The sequence below is a fragment of the Corvus cornix genome, chromosome 8 (genome assembly GCF_000738735.6).
Source record: "Corvus cornix cornix isolate S_Up_H32 chromosome 8, ASM73873v5, whole genome shotgun sequence".
Lineage (NCBI taxonomy): Eukaryota > Metazoa > Chordata > Aves > Passeriformes > Corvidae > Corvus > Corvus cornix.
In genome coordinates, this window is record NC_046338.1 from 1,792,641 (window position 1) to 1,819,553 (window position 26,913).

A 26,913-nucleotide genomic window follows, 5' to 3' on the forward strand; every position below is an offset into this window, starting at 1 on the left:
ATTCCTGCATGATCAGAGGGCAGACAGGTTTTCATCCCCAAAGAATTCCTGACCCTTTTGTCCACACTGCCACCAGCCTGGATGTGCCAGCATTTTCCATAGGCACCTTGTCCAGCAGGACCTGCACAGAGACCTCCAAACCTGTGCCCTTGGAGTCACCCGATGACCCAAATTGCCTTCCTCCCTCTCAAATGTTTTTAAATCAGACTGACATAAACAGTGAAAATCAGTCTGTAATCAAGGTTTGCATAAACAGAAGGTTACTCTTGTTCTTTTCAAGCCCACATGGAAGTAAACGTTTAATATGTTCAGCGTTTCAAGAAAATTGCTCCTCTTTCATTGGAAAAATCAGAGTTTCTATCATACATCTCTACAGTTAGGAAACCCAAAAAAGTTTCTGCAAATATGAAGCATAATAGAAATGATTAAAGACAACCAACTGCCCAGATTTAGCCTACTCAAAACCCCTGTATTTAAAACCAAACCAAACTGAACATGAACAAATCCAGTTTCCAAGCAATGGACCCGATTTCATTAAACCTCTGCTATCAAACAGCAGCATGTCAACCTGATTAAACTGGAACACAGTGCTTTTAGCATGTGATGGACTGACCAACTCGTGATTCTGGTTACTTCAAAGGAGAGAAAAAGGTCTCATGACCAGCCTGAGGAGAGTTATTCAGGGCAAGCAGTGTCTCAGTGCAAAAACAGTGTCTTGGAGCTAGACAGACTCTTTCAGGATGGAACACTATGAACAAACTTTCTTCCTTTTATTGCTTCCAGCTGATTCCCAGTTCTTGTTTAAAGCCCATCATTAAGCACTGGTGTGGGAGAAATGGAAAAGAAGATGAGGACAAGATAAGAGGCACCTTCGGAGATCTGCCTTCTTCGTTTTTATCCAAAGCAGCAGCAAACACAAAGAAACCCTCATTTTCTTCACAGATTAAATAAATGACAGCACGAGGAATTCCAGAATTTCATACTCACTCCATCATGGATGGTGGGATAGTACAGCAGTCCTGGATGGCAGTCAGGGGTGAGGTGAGGTGAGCAGTGTATGAGGCTTCCACTACCTGCTTGTTCCGATTCACGACGTCCAAGTAACGGTTGAATTTCTCACGGATTTTTTTTGCCAACTGAAAAAAGAGAAGAAAGCTTAAAATTAAGCCAGTTTCTCTGTATTACCCCATTCCTTAAGAACCAAGTCAAAGCTGAGTATGCTAAAGATAATAGTTGTCCAGTTTGCTCACTGTACTTTTATTTTGGTGGTTTAAGCCCTGTAAAGTCAAGTAATCAATATTGGCCACGGGAAGGAGACCATACAAGAAGATAAAATACATTTCTCATCTAGCAATGGGTGCTTCAACAGAGTTTTGCATGTGTGAAAAGTGTGACTTCCATCATATCAAGCTTCCCTTTCATTAAGAACTGACAGCTGGATGTGACACTGAGGTGCTCCAAGGCCTGACATGGATGGAGGCTAAAGCAGGCCACAAGTCAATTTAATGAGATTCTGTACATGGACACTTCAGGAAAGCCCAAATAATGGTGCTAGAGAAGCTTTCACCTACACAGAACTTCTACTGCTCCAGCAGCAAAGAGCCAGCAGCAAATCTCCTGCTGATGGGAGCAACCTCAGCATCCAAGGAACCCCAAAGAACCCCAAATACTGCCATGAATATTTCTCTGTTCCTCAGCAGCCTCCTCAGTCAGGTGGATCTGTGCAGAAATATCTCAGCACTTCTTTCACGTAGATTTGGGCAAAATAAGCCATCCCAGACTTTGCTTTTCCACTGTGTTCCCTGCTGCTTTCCTGGGAGGCTCCACAGGCTGAGCACTGCCTGAGTGACTTTCCTCATCGATCTAAAGCTCACTGTGCCTACTCACAGCCTACAACAGCTTCAGCTACAAACTGAAAAATCTCTAATTGATGTTGTAATATAGCAAGAAGAAAATAATGACAGAAGTCTCACACCGGTGAAATTCCTCCTGAAGCCTTTTATTGCCAGAGGCCCCTCTAAGGAAGGCAGTCCTTTTAAACCAGGACAAGGTTTAGAGGTTACACTATTCCTTGTAAGAGGCAATTTCTCTCCTTTCAGAAAGTGAAAACAAACACATTGTGGCCCCTCCCACACAATTCTCAGACCATTAAAAAAAAAAAATCAGAGCGCCTCGCTTTGGAAATATCAAATTGGGTACTTCAGCCCTTCTTTTTAAATGCTTCTGAAAAAAATTAAAATAAAAGTAAAAATAATGAAGTCAAATTTTTGCCAGCAAGCACTTCCAAGCTGGTGGTGCCTGCGGCACCTCTGCCCTCTCTCCATGCCAGGCAGAGTCCCGGCACTGGGAAGGGTGCTGGTGCTGGCCAGGGCTGAGCCTGCTGGGACACATCCCAGGCTGCTGGAGTGACTGTGCTGCCACAGAAGAGCTCGCTTGTGTCCTTCATTAGGCACTTCACAACGAGCCTGACTAATGACTGCTGGGGAAAACGGGAAGGGGACAATCTGCGGCTGCTCTTGGAGTAACAGTAACCACAGTAAACACAGTTACCAGGAGGCATCAGGTTTTACAAGGAGCATTTACTGAGGCTTTCACTCCTCATCTTTCATCAAAGGAAGGAATTAACAAAATGGATCAGGCTTTTTTTTTTGCTCTGCACATTCTGCATCCCTTTCACACCAACCAATTATATATTTAATCGTCAGCCAGACACATCCCAAACGAAAGAATCGTCTCTAAGCAATAGACTGAGGTGTTGAATACTCAGAAATACTGGTTTGCATTTCTGCAAACTTCTCCAGAGCTAAATCAGCTCCTTAATCCACAGCACTCCCCTGCTCCCTGCACACCCCAAACTCTACAGGGATGATTTAACGGTGCTGCTGGTTTTGTGTGCTGGGAAACACCCCTGGATTTTCCAGATCCCCTGGACTAACTCTTACCAACAGGCCATTTTGTCACAATTTCCTTGGCTATGTGAGGAACGAGGCCTCGCTGATAGCAGCACTGCTCGGCCCCCCTTGTTCCCAGGGAATGCTGCGGCTCCGTGACAGGTCTCCAAGGAGCACAGGTTTTAATAGCACCTCGCTCAAATGACTTGCAGAATTATACCTAATTAGTTCTGTGGAATGATTTATTGCCAAGGCACCAGAGGACTGCTAATGGGCTCCTCCATGTTAGACATGCAGCACTATTAAATTGCTCCCAGTTGTTACGATAATAAGCTGTTGGGGAGATCCTTTTCTGTTTCCCAGTAAACTTTCTTTTTGTCTGGCTGTTCCCCTCAAATGTGCTCTTTAGAAGTAAATTCTTCTGTGAGAATCCAGAATTCTTCTGGAGGGGCTCAAACAAACACAAACCAAATTTCCTAAATCAAAGCAGTCAGGTTTGGTGGGTACAAAGTTCTCTGCTCAGTTTGGGCAAATGAAATTCCAAGGTAAACCAGATACCTGAGCGTGAGATTTCTCTCTTGGTTTCCCTACCTGAAATCAGGAAGAAGGGAGAGAGCTGAAGTTTGCTGAGCATCATTAGCAGTCACAAAACTCTCTCAGGCCCCAGAACAAAAGGCCTCTCTCTGGTTTGGAATCGGGGCTGCTCTCTGATAAATGAATGCTGTACAAGCCGAGGGCTCGGTGTTGATGAGTTTTCACCTTCTAGGTTGAACAATAAAAGCGCCCCACAGCCTTTGAATTTCACCCTGCTGTGCCAAGTCTAAAGATCTGACAAATCTGTTTTTCAGAAGATCCTGTACTTCAGAACCTGACAAAAAGCAAATGCTTTGTTCCCAAACTGCGTCTCCCATGGAAAAACCTCGGAATGGCTCAAAGTCATTCCGTTATTTTTATGGAACGGGATCCAGCGCTTCGGTCGGGGCAGGGAGTCAAGTGCATGTCAGCAACAAGGGATATGAAGCCTCCCAGAGCTCCAGACACCATTCCCTGCCCACAGTTGGAAGAACTGACTTTGTCTAATCTAAAGAACTCTAAAAATATTGCCCTCTGATAGCAAGACAATGCTCCCAACAATCCAAACCACTTCAAAACCAGGGAACTCAAAGTCACCAAGGGCAAGATGATCCAAAAATAATTTTCCGTTGAACATTTCTTCAAATGAATAAATGTTAAGAAACTGAGGGTAACACACCAATCAAGTACTAGAAACTAATGGTTCTAATTCATCAAATTGAGAAGTATCACCCAGATGAAGCCTAACAAAACAAACTTTTTCTGCCATAGCTGGGCTTCACCGGAGCACAAAAATCCACAGCAGTGAGCAGGAATTCCAGCTCCCAGTGATTAAACCAACAGCAAGGAATAATCCTCCTTCCCAAGCCCTCAGCACTGCCTGGTGTGCCCATGCCCTGCGCACACTCACATCATTCCCCTCAAACTTTATTCCCTTTGCAGGGTGATGCACTCGGCTGTGGAGCCTGTCACAGTAAAAGCTGCAGGCTTAAATCACCTTCTCCTCTTTCTAAATAAAAACCTGAAGTTTTTATCCAACACATACCCTGCTTTTTTTAACCTGCCTGGAGCTGGAGAGCTGCTGGATGCTGATGGATGCCAGACCCACACTGGTTGCAAAACCTCCGAAGTAGAGAAAGAATGAGAGATAACAAATAATGAAAGGACAGAACACTGAACTATGAAACCATCCTTACATAACTGTTAAGGCACTTTTAAGGCAAAATGGAAAACTGTGCCCCCAATCAGGCACAGAAAAGGGGCAGTGGGTACCAAGTGTGACAGACATTCCTGCTCCAACTCACCCATTTTAATGAAGACTGAAATAAATCTGGATACCTTGAGACTGACATAAAGTATTATTATCGCCAGGTCCATGCACAAAGTGCTCTTCACCTCATCTCAAAAACAACAGCAGGGGGAAGCCTCCTCGGGCATTTTTCAGATTTCTGTGTTTTCCCCTTCATTTTAATAAACAAAACAATAAGCAGTGAGTGCTCTCTGTGAACAATGCAGCCATTAGCCCTGTTTTCCCTGGATTTCCTCTGGCAGCTGACACGCAGCCAAAGCCCTTGGGTTTGCAGACAGGTTGGACTGTAACACCTGTTTCTATTACTGCAGCACCCCTGGGTAATTCACTTCAATTGTCACCATCTCCACTGACAACCTTTCATCACAACATCACTGAGCTCCTCTAATTTTCCCAGAGACATTTCCCTCATTTGCATCGTTCCCTTGAGCTTTTTTTTAAAGCTTCTTCCCCCTCAAAGCTCCACAGCTCTGAAGTCTCCCCTTTGCAGGGAGCTCGGAGGGAAAGCAGAGCTCCAAGGTTAGGTTTTATTTCTGGCTGTAGCTTGAAAGCCAAGGTATTTTTTTATGTTTCCAAGCCTGTATATAAAATATGCATCAGTGGGGTTGACAGGCAGGGATGCCAGGACGGACTCACAGCCAGGGATTTAACACTGTCAAGCTCCTTGGAAAGGATTGCTTACATATGGAAGAGCTGAGTTATAATTTTGAGGTTTAAATTCCCTCTGTAAACCAGAAAAATCTGGAAAAAACTACCTCTCTCCAACATCCACCAGGCATTCATCCTGCTGCTGGACCACAGCTGTGCATCCACAGAGTCCTATTCTAGAAAACTTTTAATGTTATTTATTTTTCATCTACGTGGCTCAAAGAAACCACGTGGTCCTGCATCAACCCTGAAGAGCACAGAGATGAGCAGGGACATGGCTCAAGGAAGGATCATAGAATCACCTCCAGCTCCATCCCACGTCTCCCATTTAATGGATTCTAACCATTTGTGGACTCCTGGAATGCTTTGGGTTGGGAGGGACCTTAAAGCTCCTCCAGTGCCACCCCTGCCATGGGCAGGGACACCTTCCACTGTCCCAGGCTGCTCCAGCCTGGCCTTGGGCACTGCCAGGGATCCAGGGGCAGCCACAGCTTCTCTGGGCACCCTGTGCCAGGGCCTCCCCACCCTCACAGGGAAGGATTTCTCCCTAATATCCCATCTAAACCTCCCCTCCTTCAACTTAAGTCCGTTCTCCCTTGTGGAAAGTTCCCATTCCTTCTTCTCTGGGTGACACTGAAAATACATTCTATTATTGCAGTCAGGATGCAGGAAACCACTTTCCAGTGTGCATTTCGTCAAGGAAACCAGCGCTCATTTGAGGTTTTCTACTGGCCAGTACCTTTGGCAAAGCCTCGCAAGATTTATTCCAAGAAAGATGTTAAACAGGGTGCACAACAAAACCCAGAGAAAGGGCCACAATTCCTGAATCATTCTGGAAGTACATTAAACACGCAATAATTGCCTTTTATTGTGAGGCTCACAATTCATCAACGTGTGTGAACACACCACTTTTCACAGCCAGGGAACGTGTTGTGCTCGACAGCCAAATGTCATTTTTTCAGCATATTTCAGATCTATTTCCTCTCCAAAGACCTCTTTGCCCGTCCAAAACCAACCAAACAAAAAATCCAACCCAACAGCAGCATGGTCTGAGCTTTTCAAGACTTCTCTCCTCAAAGCTGGTAAACCTCCTCCTGCTCAAGAGCATTTCACCCTCTCTCCTTCCTCTGTGGAGCCCAGATCCCTTCTCTCCACATCACAGAAAGCAGATGTCTGGCAGGATACTGAACACACACTGCCTTCCTTGAAATCAGCTAATGCAGATTTTCCTCTCATAAAACTCCTCCTCTCCCACTTTATTTACATCACTAACTCACGCCACTGCATTCTCATATCCTACGGGAGTTCTCTGATATTGAAATAACTCACAGGGAAGGAATCCAAGTTATTTTTGGCCATTGCCAGCCAATTTTTAATAAATGATTCAAAGTAGAACAGGTTTTATCTGTCAGGTACAACAGTAATTCTATAACTGCAGACCTTAAAAGTGCAACCAGTTCGATGCTGAGAGGTAAAACTGCTCCTTGTGTGGCACAGAGAAAGCCAAAGGTATTGAACAGTTAGGCCTGAAGGCCAACAGCTGGAATTTTTCCACTTTTTCAATAAACTGAGAGCCATTATTTACATGGTTTGGTACAAAAAACCCCACGACCCCCACAGCAATTCAGTGCTCTGCCAGAAAAAAATCCCAGCTGACATAAAACCCTCATTAATTGCCTTTGGATATCAGTTGCTAAGAAAATGTTAATGAATGACCAAAGCAGGAATGAGATTTCTCTGGCAGGGGATTTAATTTGCTTACATCTGTTTGCCTTTGCTCAAGATGATCCCACTGAATGTACTACTCTTACAAAATTCAGGTTCTGTTGCTGGGGATTCATGAAGGCTAAAAGATCTGGTTATTAATGAAACAGAAGTGCTCAACTGTTCTTCCATCCACTTCACTGTAGAGCTTTTAACCACAGTAATTACACTTTAGCAGAGCCCCGTTTTCTCCCCTGACAGCTCCAAATCCATCACCCCACCTCCAGTGTTTGGACAGCTCTTTATATCCACTTGGGATGAACACAGACATCTGCTCTGGGAAACAAGGACTGTCTTTTCCTCAGCGGAGAATCCATAGTCAGGACTTCTTTGAAGTTTTAATCCAGTTTCTTGGTTTCCCAAAAACACTTTTGCCTTTTAAAAGCCATCTGATCTGTCTGATCCAGCCCACATGGCCCTTCTGTGGTGCACAGACCACCCAGGAATACTCCTGGAAATGCTGCCCTACACGACACAGAGCCAGAGAACCCGTCCTGAGGGATGTCAGGATGGTTTGGGATTGAAATTTTCAAAGTCAGGTGACAATTACACACTCTAATGGTCCCTTTGCTTGCAAGCACCCACCTGGGCATGCCTACAGGGAAGGGAAAGCCTCTGGAGAGCAACGGAGCTGGGAAGGGGCTGGAGCCCCAGGAGAGGCTGAGGGAGCTGGGAAGGGGCTGGAGCCCCAGGAGAGGCTGAGGGAGCTGGGAAGGGGCTGGAGCCCCAGGAGAGGCTGAGGGAGCTGGGGAAGGGGCTGGAGCCCCAGGAGAGGCTGAGGGAGCTGGGAAAGGGGCTGGAGCCCCAGGAGAGGCTGAGGGAGCTGGGAAGGGCCTGGAGCCCCAGGAGAGGCTGAGGGAGCTGGGAAGGGCCTGGAGCCCCAGGAGAGGCTGAGGGAGCTGGGAAGGGGCTCAGCCTGGAGCAAAGGAGGCTCAGGGGGGACCTTGTGGCTCTGCACAAGTCCCTGACAGGAGGGGACAGCCAGGGGAGATCGGGCTCTGCTGCCAGGGAACAGGGACAGGTTAGGAAAGGGGCCACAAATCCAGACAGAACTGAATTCCCTGAGCTCACTCTGCCAGTGGAGGTGGGAAGGGGTTTTGGACTCACCTGTTGAACTTCACTTTCTCCATTCGATATTTTCTCTGTGTACACGAAGGAGTTGAATATCCTCTGCAAGAAAAACCAGAAAGGATGGGTGAGAGGCTTTTTTGTCATAAGTGTCCCATGAAAGCAGCTCCAAAAAGTGGATGGGTGAGGAAATGGGGTCAGAGAAGGATCTGGGGAGTCTCCCAGTGCCAGGCTTCCCAAGGGGAATCACGTCTCCATGTGAGGATCTGCATGGAGAGGCTGACTTTGGGAAGTAAAGGCACAACAGGGCTTTTTTCCAGACATCTGTTTATTTACCAAACTGCCAGAAGGTGCTAAAAATAGTTCCACGTGCAAACTATGACCCTTCTCTTGCTAAACATTTAACCCAACATAACTACTTTTAAAAGTACTTGTTTCCAACTAAAACACAACAGGCTGGGAGCAAAATTTAAACAAATGTAGTATGTGGAAAACAGACAAGTGAGACCCAAGTTTGAACACATCCAGATCAACCTCATTAATGGCAAAAAAAACAACAAAAAAAAAAAAGTGTCAGAAGATAGGAGTGAGAGCTGTGTCCTCCCCTGGGAAAGCTTCCCACCAGTTCCCAGGGGGACAGGTGACAGCCACACTGCCATCCCTGTTACACACACAGAGGAAAAACCACTCAGCACCTCGTTAATATTCTGCTTCCAGACTGAAAAAGAAGATGGGAAGGATTTGGGGTTACACCAACAGCATCCCTAAAAAGTTTGCCTGATCACCTAAGTTTCTCTTCCCAGATTTCTCATTTCCAAGGGCAGCTTTCCCCTTGGGAACAGTGGGGCCTTCCCCACTGGAAAATGTCCAGTATCCCTAAAATATTCCTTTGCTTTCTTAATCTTAATTGATACCACAACAAGTGGTGTCAATAGCTGTAATGGTAATAAATGGAGGTTATTCAGGCTGTTCAGACATTTCTCCAGGGGAGCTGGGATTTCACTGAAGGAATGGATCCCACATCTATCAGGGTTGAGTAGCATACATGACACTGCATCTGGCAAAGGACAGCGATTCCTAAAGACCCTGGATTGTATTATTAGCAATAACGATTGCAATTACTAAAAAGTCTAAATTTCATCCAAATCCTCTGCAGCCCACAGCTCCAAGAGTTTCTTTGGTGCAGGTTCAGCTGATTCCCTCCCAGCACAGCTACAAGGCAGCTATGACTGGCAAAACCAGCCTGGAAAATCCTTTGGTGTGCTCACCATCATCACTTCTCCTTATCCCTCTCCCTCCTGAGGACTTGAAGAATTTCAAAAATGTGAACTCTTCATTCTGAAGAAGCATTTGGAAGGGCAGCAATAAATCTCCTCGGTTTACAAGGCTCAGACAGCCAAGAAGGGGGGGCAGGGGAGGGGGAAAAAAGGCATCTACCCTTAAAGGCTGCCTGTACATTGAGACTTCCTCTTCATCCAGACTTTTGTTTAAAGTTCTGCTTGGGTACTTTAACTCCAAACATGTTGGCTTATTTTTTTCCCTCCCTCATGAGATGAAAAGATAATTTAAACATCAGAAGAAAATACATTAAAGCATGTCATTTTGATGCAAAATGTTTTAAACGAATTGAATTTTTCTGTCCACGCAGCATTTAGTGTGCAGACATCAAAAGGAACGAGGAGGAAATAGACTGTCAGCTCCTGAAAATGGAGCTTTCTGTCCCTAACACAAAGCTGACCCTCTTTCCACCCTTTTCACACGTAGCCCGTTTATGAACTTGCAAAATAATGCCAGAGAACATCATCTATGGTTATGTAAGAGTCACAGTGCCAGCAGGAATTTATTTGGCTTGGTTTTTAACCTATTTTTACTTGATTTTGAATTAACTGATTTTTTTAAAATGCTCTGGTATATTCTGTTGTTTTAATTAAAAGCACTGCCATGGCAGAGAGGAGGGAGCAGCAGTTTCTCGGTCAAACTAAGCACAGATAATGAGTAAACCAACAGTAAAAATCGAGTAAGGATGGAGAATCCAACCCCGAGGCTACACGTGAACTGCTCAGCCCCTGCCTGGGTCTGGTCCCTACTCGGGATATCTGCTCCCCCTACTCAAGAATTCCTGTGCACAATTCCACCCCAGGGCAAAAACATCCTTAAGCTATTTTCACTAACTTAAAAAGTGACCTAACTTAAAGCAGCAAATCAGAGCTAAGTGGCAACCTCAAATGAAGCTGAGGGAGCTTCACGGCGCAGAGAGAAAGTCAGCCCCACACACAACCCCAGAAAAACAGTCTCAATATTTAGGAGAACTTGCCCTGCAGTGTACACAGCCCATTAGCATCTGTACTTTATTCTTCCCACCCCTCTGGTTTAATTGGATCTGTGGAGCAGATGGCAGCAGGCTCAGCTCCCTGCACAGAACAATCACACACGTGTTTAATGAGATGCTTGCCCGGGATTATTTGCCGTAACCCATCACCACTCGCTCTCCCAATGTGGGAAGGCTGTGCTGGCTCATCATCCAGCCCTTCCCCAGCTCAGCATCCAGCCTTTCCTCTGGCTCAGCATCCAGCCCTTCCCCAGCTCAGCATCCAGCCTTTCCTCTGGCTCAGCATCCAGCCCTTCCCCAGCTCAGCACCCAGCCCTTCCCCACCTCATCATCCAGCCTTTCCTCTGGCTCAGCATCCAGCCCTTCCCCAGCTCAGCATCCAGCCCTTCCCCAGCTCAGCACCCAGCCCTTCCCCACCTCATCATCCAGCCCTTCCCCAGCTCAGCATCCAGCCTTTCCTCTGGATCAGCATCCAGCCCTTCCCCAGCTCATCATCCAGCCTTTCCTCTGGCTCATCATCCAGCCTTTCCCCAGCTCATCATTCAGCCTTTCCTCTTGAGCTGCTCCTCCACCAGACACAGAATATCTCCATCCCCACCATCACATCCCACACCGCCCCAAACCCTCAAACACTATCTTATTTTCCTTCATTTGCCTTTGTATGCAGTAATTAACTGGGAAAAAACCCTTTTATTTTCACATCCAGGTGGAACTGTCCCAGCACTGTGATTGAAGCAATCCCTACTTTCCAACACTAAACAAACAGTGTTGGAGAGTTTGATTTATCCTGACACTTCCACAGCAGCGAGAGGACAAGTGGAAACGGCCTTAAGATGAGACAGGAGATTAAGATCAGATACTAGAACACTGGTTTTGGTTGCTCAGGGAGGTGATGGAGTCCCCATCCCTGGAGGTGTTCTGGATCTGGGAGATGGGGTTTCATGGTACCAGTAGTGGTACCACAGCTGGCCTTGACGACCTTAAAGGTCTCTTCCGAGCCTGACGATTCTCTAATTCTAACATTTTAAAGGTTATAATAATCTTTCTAAAGATTCTTTTGGAATTATTCAAACTTTGAAGAGCAAAGCACTTGCTTGGCTGTACCTGCAGCTCTCTGCTCAGGTTTAGCCTCAGTGCTGCTGCCAGGGGCTGAGCACAAAGCCCTGAGCCATTCCTGGGACCTCCAGCAACACCCGAATTCCAGGCACAGCATTCCTGCTCCTGCTCCTCCCCAGCCCTCCTGTTTGGCTACACAAACACCAGCCTAGGCAGAGAAAATCGTGGTATCTGCAGGGAGCACCGCAGGATTCCTGGTGACCCACGACAGCTCCTCAGGAAAGCTGGGAGATGTGTCCCTGTGAGCCTGCAGGGGATGCCCTGGATGGAGCCCTGAGGAAGCTTGGCTTGTTTTCCAAACACACATTTCCAAAGCATCAGACTCTTGCTTCCCTAAGCTCTTTAAGTACCTGGCTGGGTCAAAGCACTTGCAACTTCTAGGAAATTCTTCCAAGGTACCTCCATATATCCTTTAATGACTTCCAACTGCCTGGCTTTTAGCTCTGACTCACAGGACAAATATTTGATAAGAGAGGTAAATCAGGAAGCAATGAGAGGATCCAGGAGCAGGGGGCTGGGACAGGGAAGATTTGGGCCTGGCACAGGTGGGGTCTGACAGTGATGGATGGGCCCAGCATCCAAACCACATCTCGGGGTAGGATGGAGTCAGGTTTCCCACCAACCCAGAGATAAGCTTGAGTTTAGCTTTGCTGTGTCCCCAAAAAAAAAGGCTTAAGAGCCTTTTATTCATTTCAAACTGAAGGCAACTCGGTTTTAAAACTGGGAGAAGACTCTAAGCCAAGCACAGCATAAAATGTAAAATATTAACTGGCTTGTTCCCTCAGTTCCTCGAGATTAAAATGTGCTGCAGGGAGAAAAACACTTCCAAAAGCCCAGTCTGACTGCCAGCACAGCATCAAAACAAGCAGAAAGAGCCACCACCCCCAAATCTCCAAGGTCCCCAACCAAACATGAGCACCAACTGCTCTGCAGAGCACTCAGCCATTTGCACATCACTTTATTTGCCAGACAAGACATGAATCCATCTCCCTGACAACAAAAATAACATTTTTTGAGACAAAGAGAATGAGGGAAAACAAACACAAGATTAGTAAAATAGCCACTAAGCTGTAAATATATTGAAGCTGCTTTACCATGTATACTACAAGCCATTTAAAAGAGAAAAAAAACCCATCTTTCAGCAGGTTTAGGGCATGGATTGCTGTTACCTGTCATATGTGGGTAAGGAATCAATGACAAAAATCACTAATATTTAAAAAGTTACATAGAACAATAAAATGTAGGTGTGTAAAAATACAGACAGATTTAGCTCAGCAGGGCTGTGATACTTTTTAAACTTCAAGCAGCCACTAACCAGGGTCTGGTTCCTACTTGAAAGGTTAATGTTTTAAAAAGTGGTGAGCAAACAAATATCCATCAAATCCCTTTTCTGGTGGAACTCACCAGTGAGGTTGTTTTCAGGGAAACCTGTGGCTTCTGCCTGGCGTTTATTTTTGCAGCGTCTGAAGCCATCTCGTGTTCTGTTTTGTTACCATTTTCTAAAACCAAGGAACATTAAATAGAGGCTTCCCAGGAGATCAGGGACATGCTCCATGTTTTCCTCCAAGAATTCACAATAAGGCATGGAAGGAGCTGAAGTAAATTGGAGGAAAACACAGGGAAAGGCAAATCCAGTGGGATGGGAGCACTGATGGCAGCAGCTACAGATGTGAAAGGAATATCCCAACACTACACTACAAACGCCTCTCTCTTCCTGTGGGCTCAAAAAAACCCCCATGTTTTCAGAAGGGATTTAATTAATTAATGCTCTTTCTCATTACAGCATTTGTGGAGCAGCAACAGACACCTGAATCAGAGAGAAAAGCGATGCTGAGCTCAGGTCAGTCAGTGCTTTGCAGGCTGTTGGAAATGATATCACTTTCCTAACTCATTTTTCCAGTTAATGCCTTTAATTCACTTTTCTAATCAATTGTTTTAATTAATCATAAGCAGTGTGATTTCCACTTTATGCTGTATGGGATTTCCAGCATGTAGCTTTCTTCTCAGACTGATATTATTGGAATTTGATTGGAAAATAGCTGAAATTTGAAGTTTTGCTGAACTAAGCCTGATGAGCTTCAATGACCCTGAAACCTGGGCACCTAAAATGCAGATTTTATACCCCTTCAAGGACCTGCTGCAGAAAGCAGAAGGTAAATAAGAGCCTAACAAAGAAAACACAGCATATGCTAGAAACTCCCTGTCTGGGAAAAAGATATTAAAAAGACTGAAAAATGGTGACTAATTAGCATGAGAACTGAGAAATCAATAACCAGTAGAGGAGAGAATACTAATTAATAAAGAGAATGATGTAAGTTACAACCAATGAACATTGCAGGCTCATAACACACCTTTTGGGTGCACAAATCCCCCAATATTTAAGGTTTTAAGTGGGAAAACATCATCTCCCTTCCCATTTTTTCTCTTAATGAAGATTGCTCACCAAGTCCCTATTTAAGACTCAAGCTACCACTGCCTTCTGCCAGGTGCCCATCACATTTCTGCAGCACTGGAATATATTCTGGGCAACACAGGAGAACTGGGATTCAAATTTCATCTTAACTTGACAGCAAAAAGCATCTCAGCTAACATTTATGTATCAGCTGCGGGCGGTAAAATCCCATGGGATCATTTCAGCCTCAGAGGGGAGATGGGGAATAGGCACAACACTGAAAAGGAGCAAAGGAGAGCACAATTCTTAAAAATTTGTTTCCTTGGGAAACTCCAGGCATTTGCAAGGAGAGAGAACTACGGAAAATAGAGTAAGTGCCAAAAAATGCAATCAGGAACCAGCAGGTTTTTTTTGTCTTCTTTTTCAAGGGACCAGAGAAGAGGAAGGGAAAAAGAGCGAGAGGGGAAAATACCCCAAGAAAATGAGTTCCACATGTTCAAGAGATTATTGATTTAGCCATTGTAACTTGACTAAGGTTATTCTCCTGACAATGTGTATGGCAGAAAAAAAGAAAGTCATGCTACCCAACCCTAAAACACAAAGCAGATGGGCTTCTCAATGGCATTGGATTTTTTATTCCTCATTCCAGCCTCTAGGATGGAAAACTTACAGTATTTCTGTGGGTTTTTTCAGGTCAAGAACATTTTGATCAGTGAACTGTTTTCACCTTGCTGCATTTTGTTGGTCCTTTTCCCTTTAAGAGAACCTAAAATTGAGCATTTAACAGGAGCAAAATTGACCTGAGCCTTCATTCTGTTGGGAGAACTCTGGGTTTCAGTTTTCCGGTTTGCTTTCAAACTCATGTCAAAATGACTAAAAATTGGGAAAAAATTTAAGCAGCAGCCCAAGACTTGTAAATAGTTGCAATCCTAGAGCCAGAAGGGCTTGATACCACTTTAGTGTAATCATTGTGCTTGTCCAATTTGGTCATGAATTCAATGTACAGCAAGCATGGAGAAAAAACATGGATCAATTGATGTAACATTCCAGCCAGGATTGTGTAATTTTACAGTAAAGTCAGGAAAAAAATCCCAAAGCACAAAGGGACAGACACACACCAAGAGATGTAATTTTGTTTCCTGATCACTTTTACATAATTAAGGCAGAGGCTGATGGGTTTTGCTTGGAGAAATGCTGCAGCACAGGAACACTACTTGAATCAGAAAACAACAATACCCAAGCAGACAACCTTAAATCCAAGGATTTAAAGACCATAAATCACAGCACTGAACTTCTGTGCATGAAATAAATGGGCTGATGGCAACCTAATTACAGAGCTGTTTGCTTTAAGTGTCCAGGAGTATCATTTTTCAGGATCTCTCAGCAGGAACCATCAGCATCCACAGGATAAATATCCCAAAAGCCTTCCCTACAACCTCTCTGGAACGGGAGCTGTCTCCCAGTGCCTGCACTTGGAGAGACACCCACATTTAAAGGTTTAACACACACTGCAGTCCATGTGCAGGTGCTTGCACCAAAACGCCCACACTTTTGTCAAGAGATAAATAAAGGGTGAGTAGGATCCTGAAGAGGACTGGCAGGACATAATTACCTTCCTGTGAGTCAGTGTTTGGAATAAAAACTACAAGGTTGCTCTCATTTATAGTATTAGTTGTATTAATAAGTACAGAAGTTTTAAGGTCATCTGTTTAAATATCTCATCTGCATCATTTTTATACGATGATTTGTATGTTGTTTATATTTGGTATGATCCCCACCCTTCCTTTTCTAAGCAGAAAGGAGTGGGAGCAAATCTGTGCAACTTTAAATTCTTAGGTTTAATCTCTCACTTGAAATTTAAAAGAACTTCAGAAAATACCTCCAGAAGATAAACACCTTGCATTATTTATATTAATGATTCCCTCCAACCTGGAGGTGAAGTTATTTTCAAATAACTGTTACACTTCAAAGTGACTCCAGACACAACAGGAGGGTGGCCTTGCCAAGCAGGACCTCAGGAGGTCTTGTCCCACCTCAGCTGTTCTGCAGTTCCCTGGGGACACAAGGCCAGTCCCAGGGCTGTGACCCCACATTTAAAAGGGGGGGGTCAGTCACCAAACACTTCCAGAAGCAGAGGAGAGGCCATTTAAACTGCACTCATCTGACCTTGGGATTTGAAATCCCCTGGGAGTCTCTGTGGGCTTCAGGAAACACCATTTTGCCACACTTCAGTGCTAATGAAAAGAGCATTACTCATCCACCAGCACTGGAAATGGATATTTTCCCCTCTGCTCCCAAAACAGGGCTGGAATGAACTCAAACAGTGAGCACAGTGATGGATCTGACAGCTTGGTATTCCATGAGCCAGAATTCCACCTGGAACCACCAACATCCTAAACACAGCAGCAGCAAACTCTGTCCTGCAGCCCCAAAAGTAACAGACAGGTGCAAAGTAGCAACTAATTCCTGGGTAAATACAGCAAAGAAGGTAATCCCTGGAAGAAAGTGCTCAACCACTTCTCCGAGGAGCTGAGCTGTCCCACGGCATCCAGAGGTGCCCACAGCCACTAGGACTGTTCTTCCCTCGTTTTTTCAGGGAGCTGTGGGCCAGCCAAGTACCAAAACCTTGGGAATGCTCGCTGGGAGCTGGCTGATTAACGTCTCCCTCGTGTTGAACTCGTTATCTCGGGACACAGGAGGAGGCAGAGCAGCCCGCAGAAAACAAATGTAATCTTCTGGAAAGAGCACAGCCATTAGATGTTATCAGTTTGCAAAAAAAATTAAAGATTGAGACTGGAGGAAGCTCATGATTTGAATTCTTACAGCACTTCAAAGCAATTTGTGCATGAATGCGAGCATTTAGTCTTCTAATTAAAAAAGGGAAAAAGCAAGCAAAATAGTAAGACATCATTTACATGAAAGAGGGGGGAGTAAAAAAAACCAAAAAACAACCAACAACCAAAACTCAAACAAAACCTCCAGTGTTAATCAAGCACAGAGTGGATTCCAACCCAGAAAAGGGAGAGAAAGCTCCAGATTTAATGAGGGAAGGCGTTGGAGAGGAGCAGAACTCGCCTCAGTGCTTTCTGCAGCACTCCTGCCAAGCCATCCCACAGGAATTTCTACATCCAGCCTTTGGGAGCAAAAACTCATCAGATGTTGTGCAAAGCAGGGCCCTTTATTCCTGCCCCCTCACTGTTTTCCAAACAAGCCAAGGGCTGGGGCTCCGGGGTCCTGGCTCTGGGTCCCAGGGGATGGGATGGTCCCACCACAGCAGGGATGGAGAGAATTTTTCTGAAATATCGTTTACCCTAAAAAAAGATAATGATCCCAGCCTTCTAAAAATGAGCTGTCCTGAAATGATTATAAATAAATTTACCTTTCAAACACTGAGCAGCAAGAAGTTACACTCAACTCCAGCTTCAAAATCAGACTGTGCTCTTCTGAGGAGCTGTGATTAACAACCCTGAATGATTTCTGTGTCTGAAAATCGATGCCTCAAATTAGCAGCTGAAATTTGTAAGAACTGCACCTCCCCAAAATCTCCCTAAAGGCATTTCACCTGTGCAAACACAACCCCTCAGGTTACAATGCAGGACTTTTTCAGTTTCCACTCAGGCATCTCCTCCTTAGCCAGGGGAGGAGCTTTTTGCAGCTATTTCAATGCCAGGGATGCTCCTGGCTCCACATTCCCGTGAATTCAAGCCATGCATCCTTGGAGTCACTGCAGGAGGAGAGTTCTGCTGGGTTATCCCAGACTTCCCACTGCTTATCCTCAAGTTTTCAAGGGAGAAGTGCACTATCTGCAGCTTCAGCTCTGCTTGGAAAAACTGCCCATTTTGGGGCTTTTTATAAGGTCAGTGTTACTAATCAAAGATACAGGAAAACGTGGGAGAAAAAACACAATGCAAAAGAGCTGCAGAGCAGAGAGAACAGAGGAAAAAGAAACCAGCTTTCAGGATGTTTAGAAACAGCCTGGGTTCTTTTGGAAGATTGTTTTTTCCTCTATTCTGAGTTGTTTTTACCTCCCCAGTGCAACCTTCCAAGTCCAGGAACAGACTGGACTGCAAACTGCACAATCCCAGCTGTGGAGGATGGAACTGATACCTCAAATTGATATCAGATTCATGTTTTGCAAACCTAAATCACACCAGATCTTGCTACAGGCACAGCCCTGGGACCCTGCCCATCCACACAGTAAACTGTCATTTCTGGCCAACAGAGCAAAACATCACGAGGACAGACAACAGAATGTGGGAGCAGATTTCCACTGTAAAAAGGGAATTTAAACTGGAGGGAACCAGCTTTTCAGAAAAAAAAACCAACCCAGGAAGTTGACAGTGGTAGCATTAATTCCTTTCCTGATGTGATGTCATTGCCAGTTGGGTTGTTCCTATTAAAAAGATCAAAAAGGCCTCATGTGCACACACATTGTTAAAATTCAAGCAGTGACAGAGGCAATTACTATTTTTCATTCCCTCTATAAATATTATTACAAGCTGCTTTTTCACAAAACATTTACAAACCACGAAGCAAATCCAGTGCTCCCGGTAAATGAACACAATTAAACCAATTTCTCTTTCAAAACATGAGAGAATTACTTGACCTCTCTTTTAATCTCGAGTCATGCTTAACTTTGTCTAAATAAAATATTTTGGAATCTCTGGAGAAAAGGCTGCTCATTTACTCCAAACAAATCTCTGCTGTGATTTCCTTCAGTGGTCTTCTTTGAGAAGCACTTGTGCTGATCATGGGTAGTGTCATCTTCATTAAAGATAATCAAGAATCCCTAGGCAGATATTTGCACTTGAAATTAGATGTTTCTTAACATTTCAATATTTTCTAACATCCGTTCATATTTAGTTCTTGAGGATGCTTCAGTGCACAGGAAATACGGATCAGTCCAAGCAGTTTTCCAACTAGAAGTCGTTTGGAGCAAGAGGCCAACAGGACTGAGTGGCAAACCTGAAATTGAATTAAGGATTTAAGGCTGGATAGAGACCACCTCCAGCTCAGCAACTAAATAAATTCCCTTTCTTTTGCCTTTCTGTGCAATTATCTGTGTGTTGCACATCTGTCTGAACACGCAGGAACGACACCATAATCCACTTTGGGCTCGGGATTAGCGAGTTCAGGCTCCAAGGAGAAATAAAGGCATTAACACTACTTTGAATGGAGAATGGAAGTAGATTAATGCTACTCAGGGAATGAATATTCCTGTTGTCTCACAGTTACTCCTACAGTGGTAGCAGGATTTGACTGGCAGGAAGTGAAGGGGGGAAAATAAGATTTAATGGGCTGAAAAATTTTCATTACGCTGATAGTGATAATTTATCTTCACAAATTAATGAATAAATTTCAACTTTAATAAATTGCTGATACACAGGAATTAACTTCAGCTCTCTGTTTCAGCACGGAATCTGTATTTTAATTTCCAAAAGCTTTCCATGTGTGTTTTCACAAGGCAGTTTTTGCACTGGGAACTGACAGACACTGGAACAGCCCGAAACTCCTGTCTCACCTCCCCAGCTGGACTTTTATTCTGTTTTTTTCACTCCTAACAAGGACACAAACACAAGGTTCCAAAATCAAAAGCATCAGGCAGTATAAAAGTTCAAAACATTCCAAAAACTGATGTCCATCCCCAAACACAGAGGACAAAAATGAAGTAAGGGTGCGAATTTCTGGGTTAGAACGAATTCACCGAATACTGAATTTCTTAAAATGAGACATTAAGTTATGAAAATTCTGAGAGCTGTGAGAAGCAAAATCCTTTCTCCAGTGTCTCATAACACATTAAATCAGGGTTATAAATTATGGGATGTGCTCCTGTTTCTCACTTGCAAACAAATGAAGAATAAGTGGCAATATGAAGCAGCTGCCTGGATCTCACTGTGTATAAGCGGTAAGAATTTAAGCCAAATTTGAAGTAAAAATGACCAAATAACCATAACCACCAATTCCCACTGTCTTTCCCACATTTCCTGGCTCTGCAGCCCCTCATCCCCACGTACCAGACTTGGCTCCCTCCTCCATGTGCTCCCACTTTCATCCACAAAACGTTTCCAGTCTGAGCATTATCTCACGGAAACGTAAATTTTCCAGGCAGAAAAGGTCCCACAGTGTGTTTGGGTTTACTCTGCTCCACATGTTCAGAATTACGAGCAGGTGACCCCTGCATCAACCTAAAAAACATGGAATGCCAACCAAATCCTCCCCAAACACCAAGTCAGGGATTAATAAATGATAATTACTGAATTTTAGGACAGTTTAGGAGTGCATTCTGATTGATAAACACTGCGATCACTAATTGCTTGTGTTAATTGGATATTTTTAAATGTATTTGCATCCAATTTCCACCATTATTAACCACAAGCTACTATTGCTATAAAAGTCATTGGATCCTCTCATTTAAATAACCAAAAACTCCCACAATGAAGCTATAAAATGCATAAAGTATAGAAGAAGTGGGGAAATGAGGTTCCTGAATTAATTTTGATGTGCTCCTTGTGGAGAGAGGGGATAAAATGAGACAAACAGTTTCTACACTGTCAATGCCATTTTAAGTTCACAAGTTGCAAAATGAGTTTTGCTTTCAGAGTTTGACATATCCTGATCAAGCACTAAAAGTGCCCTGAAAGGCAACAACAAAACAAACCCAGACAAAACAACAAAACCCAACCTGTAAGATTCAACTGCTGACAAAGCCCTAATAAAACCACAGATATTGGTTTTAAAAAAACCCCCAAAGCTGCATTTAACACACCCCCCCCAATTAATCAGCTATTGTTCCACCTGTTCTGAAGATTCATTTTACATTGATTTTACACGCCTGCATTAAAAAAACCCAATGCTTTCTTTGATATTCATAGAACCCCAGCATGGTTTGGGGTGGAACAGACCTTGAAGCTCATCCAGTTCCACCCCATGCCTTGGGCAGGGACAGCTTCCACCAGTCCAGGTTGCTCCAAGCCCCGTATTCAGGAGGTAAAACCCAGACTATTTCACTCAGTTTGAAGTATGAAGATGAAATATTCTGCATGGAAACTTCAAGAGGAGAAATCAACGCATGGGAATAGCGCTGAGCAGCTGGAAACACTTCCAGGACCAACAGAGAGCTCACAAGTTCTGCATTTTAGACTTTTCCTACAACTTTCCCATCCAGGTATTCAAAACTTCACAGAAAAGCCAAGGAATCCCACACAAAGTGACAAGAAACGCATCAGACAAAGCCCTGTGACACCCCCAGGTGCTGCAGGAGGAGCAACCACCACCACTTGACTCAGAAACTGCAGCCTCAGCAGTCACAGCTCATTCCAGAACTCAGCTTCACAGGATTCCTTCAGGATTTATCCCTCGAATCAAGAACAGACTTGAGATTCACACCCTTTTTTAAAAAAAGGTCCTCATGCCAAGTATTTCGCTCTATTTTAACAATTTATCCCCTTTGCCATGCCTTGGAAGATTGCTGGTCACCACAGGGGTTACAGGGAGGTTAACACCCTACCAGAAGGGGCTCCTCAGGTTTAAATTTATCCACCAAAAAGAGAAATTCCTACCTTCTCCTTCTCCACAGGGGCATTTTTAACACACATTTGTAGAGGAGGAGCCACAGCCACGGTCAGATGTGAGGAGTCCACAAGCTGCAGCTCATCTGAGAGCAGAAGAGCTGAAAACAGCCTCCAACCACTCATTTTTTTGGAGTAGAAATTTACTGACCAAAGGAAAAACACAAAAAGAAGACCAAATTGCCATTTTCTTGCCTAGACAGAACCAAAACCCAGCACCACATCTCACAGAACAAGAGGTTCTGCTCAGATTTTATAATCCCATTATTTATTACCACATTTGTTCCAGCAGATTTTTATTTTAAAAACAAGTTCCACACCCCCCCCCCCCCCAAAGCCACATTTAGGCTTTCAAAGACTCTTAATTTTCCTTTCAGTGAGGTATTACTGTATTTCCTTGCCCTTGGAGAGTTTTATCTGGGATTATACACATGTACCAAAACACAGCTGTTCCACTTCTTGGCTCCTTTATTTATTTCCCAGAGAAAAACCTGCCTCTATCAGGCACCCAATTAGCTGCTCACTATCAAAAGGCTGCTTGGGCCTTTCATCTGCTTGAAAACTGGATTCAAGTGAGAGGGTGTCATGGAAACTGTGGCTGGGGTCATTTCCTGTTGCAATTTTTCAGTCACCAAAAATAAAATAGCAATAACAATAATAGAGGGGTTTTTTATGATTTAAAAAAAAAAATATTTGTTATCCCAAACAAATAGCAGCTGTGTGAAAAGGAAAATTATATTGTTTTTCATGAGAAATCTTCATCTGACAAAGCAGAAACTGATTTCTATTCAATGTCCAACTCTCTCCTAAAAAACTGAAGATCACACATGCAGAACACAAAACTTTCAGCAAATATGCAGTGAAATTAATGAAGAATTTAAAATTAAAAGCCCAGCTCACTGTACTACCACAGAGTGTGTGTTTCTCTAAATATTTCACTGAGCAAGTAGGATAGGAAATTATAGATAATTATACAGGAGATTCTAGCTAATGAGCTAAGGACAGTACTCCAAATTTAAAACAAAAATAAAAATGGGAAAGTTCATGAACTAGGGAGCTTTTTATCCTTCAGATGAGTCATAAATAGAGGTAATCAAAAATTTAAAAAAATAAGAATACCTTAGTCCTTTGCCAGATTTTGTTGTGTTTTGATTAAAAAGATAAGGGAGAGGAGAAAACAATACCATAAATTTGCACCTGTTCCCAGATAACGGAGTTTTTTAAACACAGAGTTAAGTGGGGGGATAACAGGGAAATGCAAATAACTCCTCTTAGAGAGGAATTGATCAAGGATCTGACTTCTGCGAGAGCTTTTCTCTGGTGAGAGGAGATTGAGGAATACCTGGAACACATCCATTTATGAGCACACCTGGAAAGGTCCTCATTTGGTTTATCCAGAAAATGCTCCAAGTTCACTTGGCAAAAAGGCCTTGAGTGCTTTGTCTCCAAAAGCTTCTTCCAATTATTCCAATGGAATTCTCACTCAGCTCAATGACATCAATGCAGAACATCTTGGTTGATCCTGAGACAAGAAGTGCTTTCAAGTCCCAGAAGAACAGAGCCCAGCCCACTGCCTTTCACCCCGTTCCCATTCACCGCGGCCACGCACGTTCCTCTGGCAGCATTTTCCAACTGAATTCCCTTCCAAGCCCTTTGAAGGCACCTGGGTGTAGCCCAGCCCTTGGCTTTTGCCCTCAGCCACCATACAACCAACAGCTCTGCCCTTGGAGAAGCTGCAGACGCTCAACTCCAGCCAGACAGAACAACTTTGGCTCTCTCTTGGCATGACAGAGTCTCCAGCGTGGCCACACACGGATCAGATGGAGACAGGCAGCTGGTGCCCAAGGCAAGGAGCAAGGTGAGGTTCACCACAGGCATTGCTGGGATCCACGCACATCTGGCTGGAGCTACCCAAGCACAGGCAGCCCCCAGCTCGTCCTCACCGGGATGTTTTCTCGGGAACACGTGCGCAGTGTTTGCACACCAACAGGGGACACCAACCTTTCCTGCCAGGGATACACCACAGGAGGCTCAGGGTGGACAGCAGCAGGAATTTCTGCATGGAAAGGCTGGTCAAGCATTGGAACTGCCCAGGGAGGTTTGGAGTGCCCATCCCTGGCGGTGCCCAAGGAACTCCTGGATGTGCCTGGGGACAAGGTGGGGATCAGGCACAGCTTGGACGTGATGGGCTGGGAGGGATTTTCCAACCTTAATTATTCTGGGATCTGACCAAACTAGAAACCCTACTCCAATCACATCTATCCAATTTCTAATTTAATTAAATGTGTGGATTTGCTTGTGTATGTTCCCCCACCCCTTTTTTTTTCCTTTTTTTTTGGTTAATAATCTTCTTTTCCTTCACCTTTATTCAGCCATTTCCAAACCAGAATAGATTTCCCAAGGTTCTCCCAGGAGCTGAAGCTCTCTCTGCTTGCAACCCCACAGAGCACCACATGAATGAGTAACAATGCAAAAGGAGACATCTTTATCAGACAACTCCCAAGACTTTTTCTCCTGAAGTTTCGCTCTTTTTGTTAATGGGAAGTTAAATATATATCCACTAAATTCTTGTTCTTGTGAAGATTATTGCCAGGTCAAACTGAACATATCCATGACCTTGAAGCCTTATGTTTTGAGGAAGAAAGGTAAGGTTAGAAAAGTTTTTTAAGACCCACAGAGAGGAAACAAAATGTAGCTGAGAGATTAAACAGAAGATGAAAGACAACATCAAATCTCAGTTTAAAAAAATAATAAACACATCAAATGCTGTCGTGGTAAGTGGCCATTACAGACAAACCTGACATAAAGGAACTGAGAAAAGTTGTCCCAGTGTCCCCAGGTGTGGACGCTGCTGTTGCTGCCACAATCCCGGCTGAGCTTCCCGGGAAGGCCGAGGTCATTGGGAATGCAAAGCCCCAGCTGGGGTAGGAGGAACTGGAGTGTTCAGTGCCCCCCAGCCAGAGCCCTCCCCCACTCCCATCCTGCTCCCCATTATTCTCCACTCAAGCTGAAAGCCACAAGGGCTTTTCCTCGGCCGCTCCGTGTCAGCCAGACTTGGGAAGCTCCGCAGGAATTGCTGAGGGATCCAGGAAGGCACAAAAGCCTCCTGCCACAAAGAGCCCTTTCATGTGGCCGTGTGTCCATTAAACACGTCCTGGTAATGTGCATATGTTCTATAAAGTGATTATAAAGTGAAGGCTCAGTCACTAACTCAGCTGCACAATAAGATTTTTAAGTCTGTCACTGGAAAACCAGGATTTGAAGTGAGGAGCTGGGAATGCTGTACAGCTCCTCTGAGTAACACTCAGATAGGCCTGGTACCCACTACAACCGCTGAATGTGGATTTTCCATGTCTTAATGCTTTCATTTCTTTATTTGGTGACACTCAGGCACCTCACACTGTTCAGGAAAACATGGAAAGGAGGATTCAAGCCCTGACAGTGTTCCTGCACCAAACATGATGCTCTCAGGACACTGGAATCGCTGCTCTGGCAGGTTGGAAACAGAAAGTTAATAAATAATCAAACAATAGAAATAATAGATCAGATCTTGCTGTTACGCCATGGATCAGGATGAACTGGTGAGCTGCCACTCCTGCTCTTATCAACACCAAAGCAGTACACAGCCACTTCATCCTTTTCCTCCATCTTTTCCCTCCCTTTCCTTTTCCCACAGGGGCTCAGCATTTCCGGAGATTTTGGATAACTAAGATAGGTAAAGACTCCTGCCAGCTCTGTGGGAAAGCATGTTACCTTCTGTCCACCAAAAGGGAAAAAAAAGTTTTTAAAAAGTAATTTTAAAAAAAAAAATCTTTTTTCTTTCTACATCATCAAAGCAAACCAGAAGTTGGGAACACTCCCCAGTGTGGGTGTGGCTGTGGGCCAGCTCTGCATTCCGGCCTGTGCAAACCACAGCCTTGCTATAGCAAGGTTTCCATATTTTAAATATATTTTTAGACTTAGGGCCTGATGCTGACACTGGCTCTAACTTCATTTCTGAGCAAGGATCCCAACCAGGCTGTGAATCTATTTTCAGGATTAAAAGGAAATGTTGTCAACCAGCAGCAGCAAAACTCCAGTCCAGCTCCTCATGGGACATGGAGGAAGAGCGGGTGGTTGCAGAACTGCTGGGGTTTGTCATGCAAACCATTATCAGGTGTGCACTTCACCCATCCAGATTCCTTCCAGGAATAGAGAATTCCAGACTGGTTTGGGTTGAAAGGTCCTTAAAGGTCATCTCATTCCACTCTCTGCCATGGGCAGGAACACCTTCCACTGTCCCAGGCTGCTCCCAGCCCCAATGTCCAGCCTGGCCTTGGGCACTGCCAGGGATCCAGGGGCAGCCCCAGCTGCTCTGGGCACCCTGTGCCAGGGCCTGCCCACCCTCCCAGGGAAGAATTCCTGCCCAATCTCCCATCTAACCCTGCTCTCTTTCAGCTTCAAGCCATTCCCCCTTCTCCTGTCCTCCATGCCCACATCAGAAGTCCCTCATGGATATCTTCCATCAAACACAAAATCCCAGGGGACCTGTTGCCATCACATTCTTTATTCCCTGTACCATTGGAGAGGTCCTTGCCGCATCAGAGCTGCCATCAGGCCACCTCAGCTCCATTGTGCAGAGGGGGGCCAAGTGCTTGCCTGGTGCCATGGGCAGGGAAGTGGCCTCCAGCACTCCAATGGCACTGGGAAGCAAGGAGACAGGGAATGGCAAACAGGCAATGACAAAAATGACACAAAACAAGCGAAGTAGAGGGCAGGAAATGGTGGAGTGACACAGGAAAGCAGCAGAAATCCAGCCCTGCTGCTCCTTCCCCCTGCACAGGAGTTTGAGGTACAAACTCCATAGAAACCCCCTGTGCTTCCCAAGGAGCCACAGTTTGGGATCAAAGGCTTTGAACAAGCAGGGACATTTTTTGTATTGAAGTTGCAAGAAGATGTGGATTAATAAAAAATAGGGAGGAGCCTGGATTGAGCCTGACCCACAGGGTGTGCACCTACACTATAGGCACATCAAGAACAGCAGCTTGCTTTACAATTCCAAAGAATCCCAAATGAACACATTCCTTCACTAAATATTTTAATCACTATCATCCCTTTCGAGCTGCTTATTTTTCCTCCTCTTTATCCTGCCTTTTCAGGCTCCATGAAGCCATCCGGACAACACACACGGAGCAGGGAACGCGCTCAGCAGGTCTGACGTTTCAAACGAGCCTGCCCAGAGCAGCTCTGCATTCATTTCATCCCCACTCCACATC

At 44.6% G+C, this 26,913-nt stretch overlaps 1 protein-coding gene across 2 annotated transcripts in view; it reads right to left on the reverse strand.

Annotated features, from left to right (window-relative positions):
* CACHD1 (cache domain containing 1) overlaps window positions 1-26,913 on the reverse strand; it is an 89,473-nt gene that overhangs the window by 52,339 nt on the left and 10,221 nt on the right. For both annotated transcript variants that reach the window (XM_039555662.1, XM_010408727.4), the window contains exons 2-3: window positions 8,293-8,355; window positions 988-1,136 (exon numbers count right to left, since the gene is read on the reverse strand). In XM_039555662.1, the coding sequence (XP_039411596.1) occupies window positions 988-1,136; window positions 8,293-8,355 (212 nt within the window). The remainder of the gene's footprint in view (window positions 1-987; window positions 1,137-8,292; window positions 8,356-26,913) is intronic.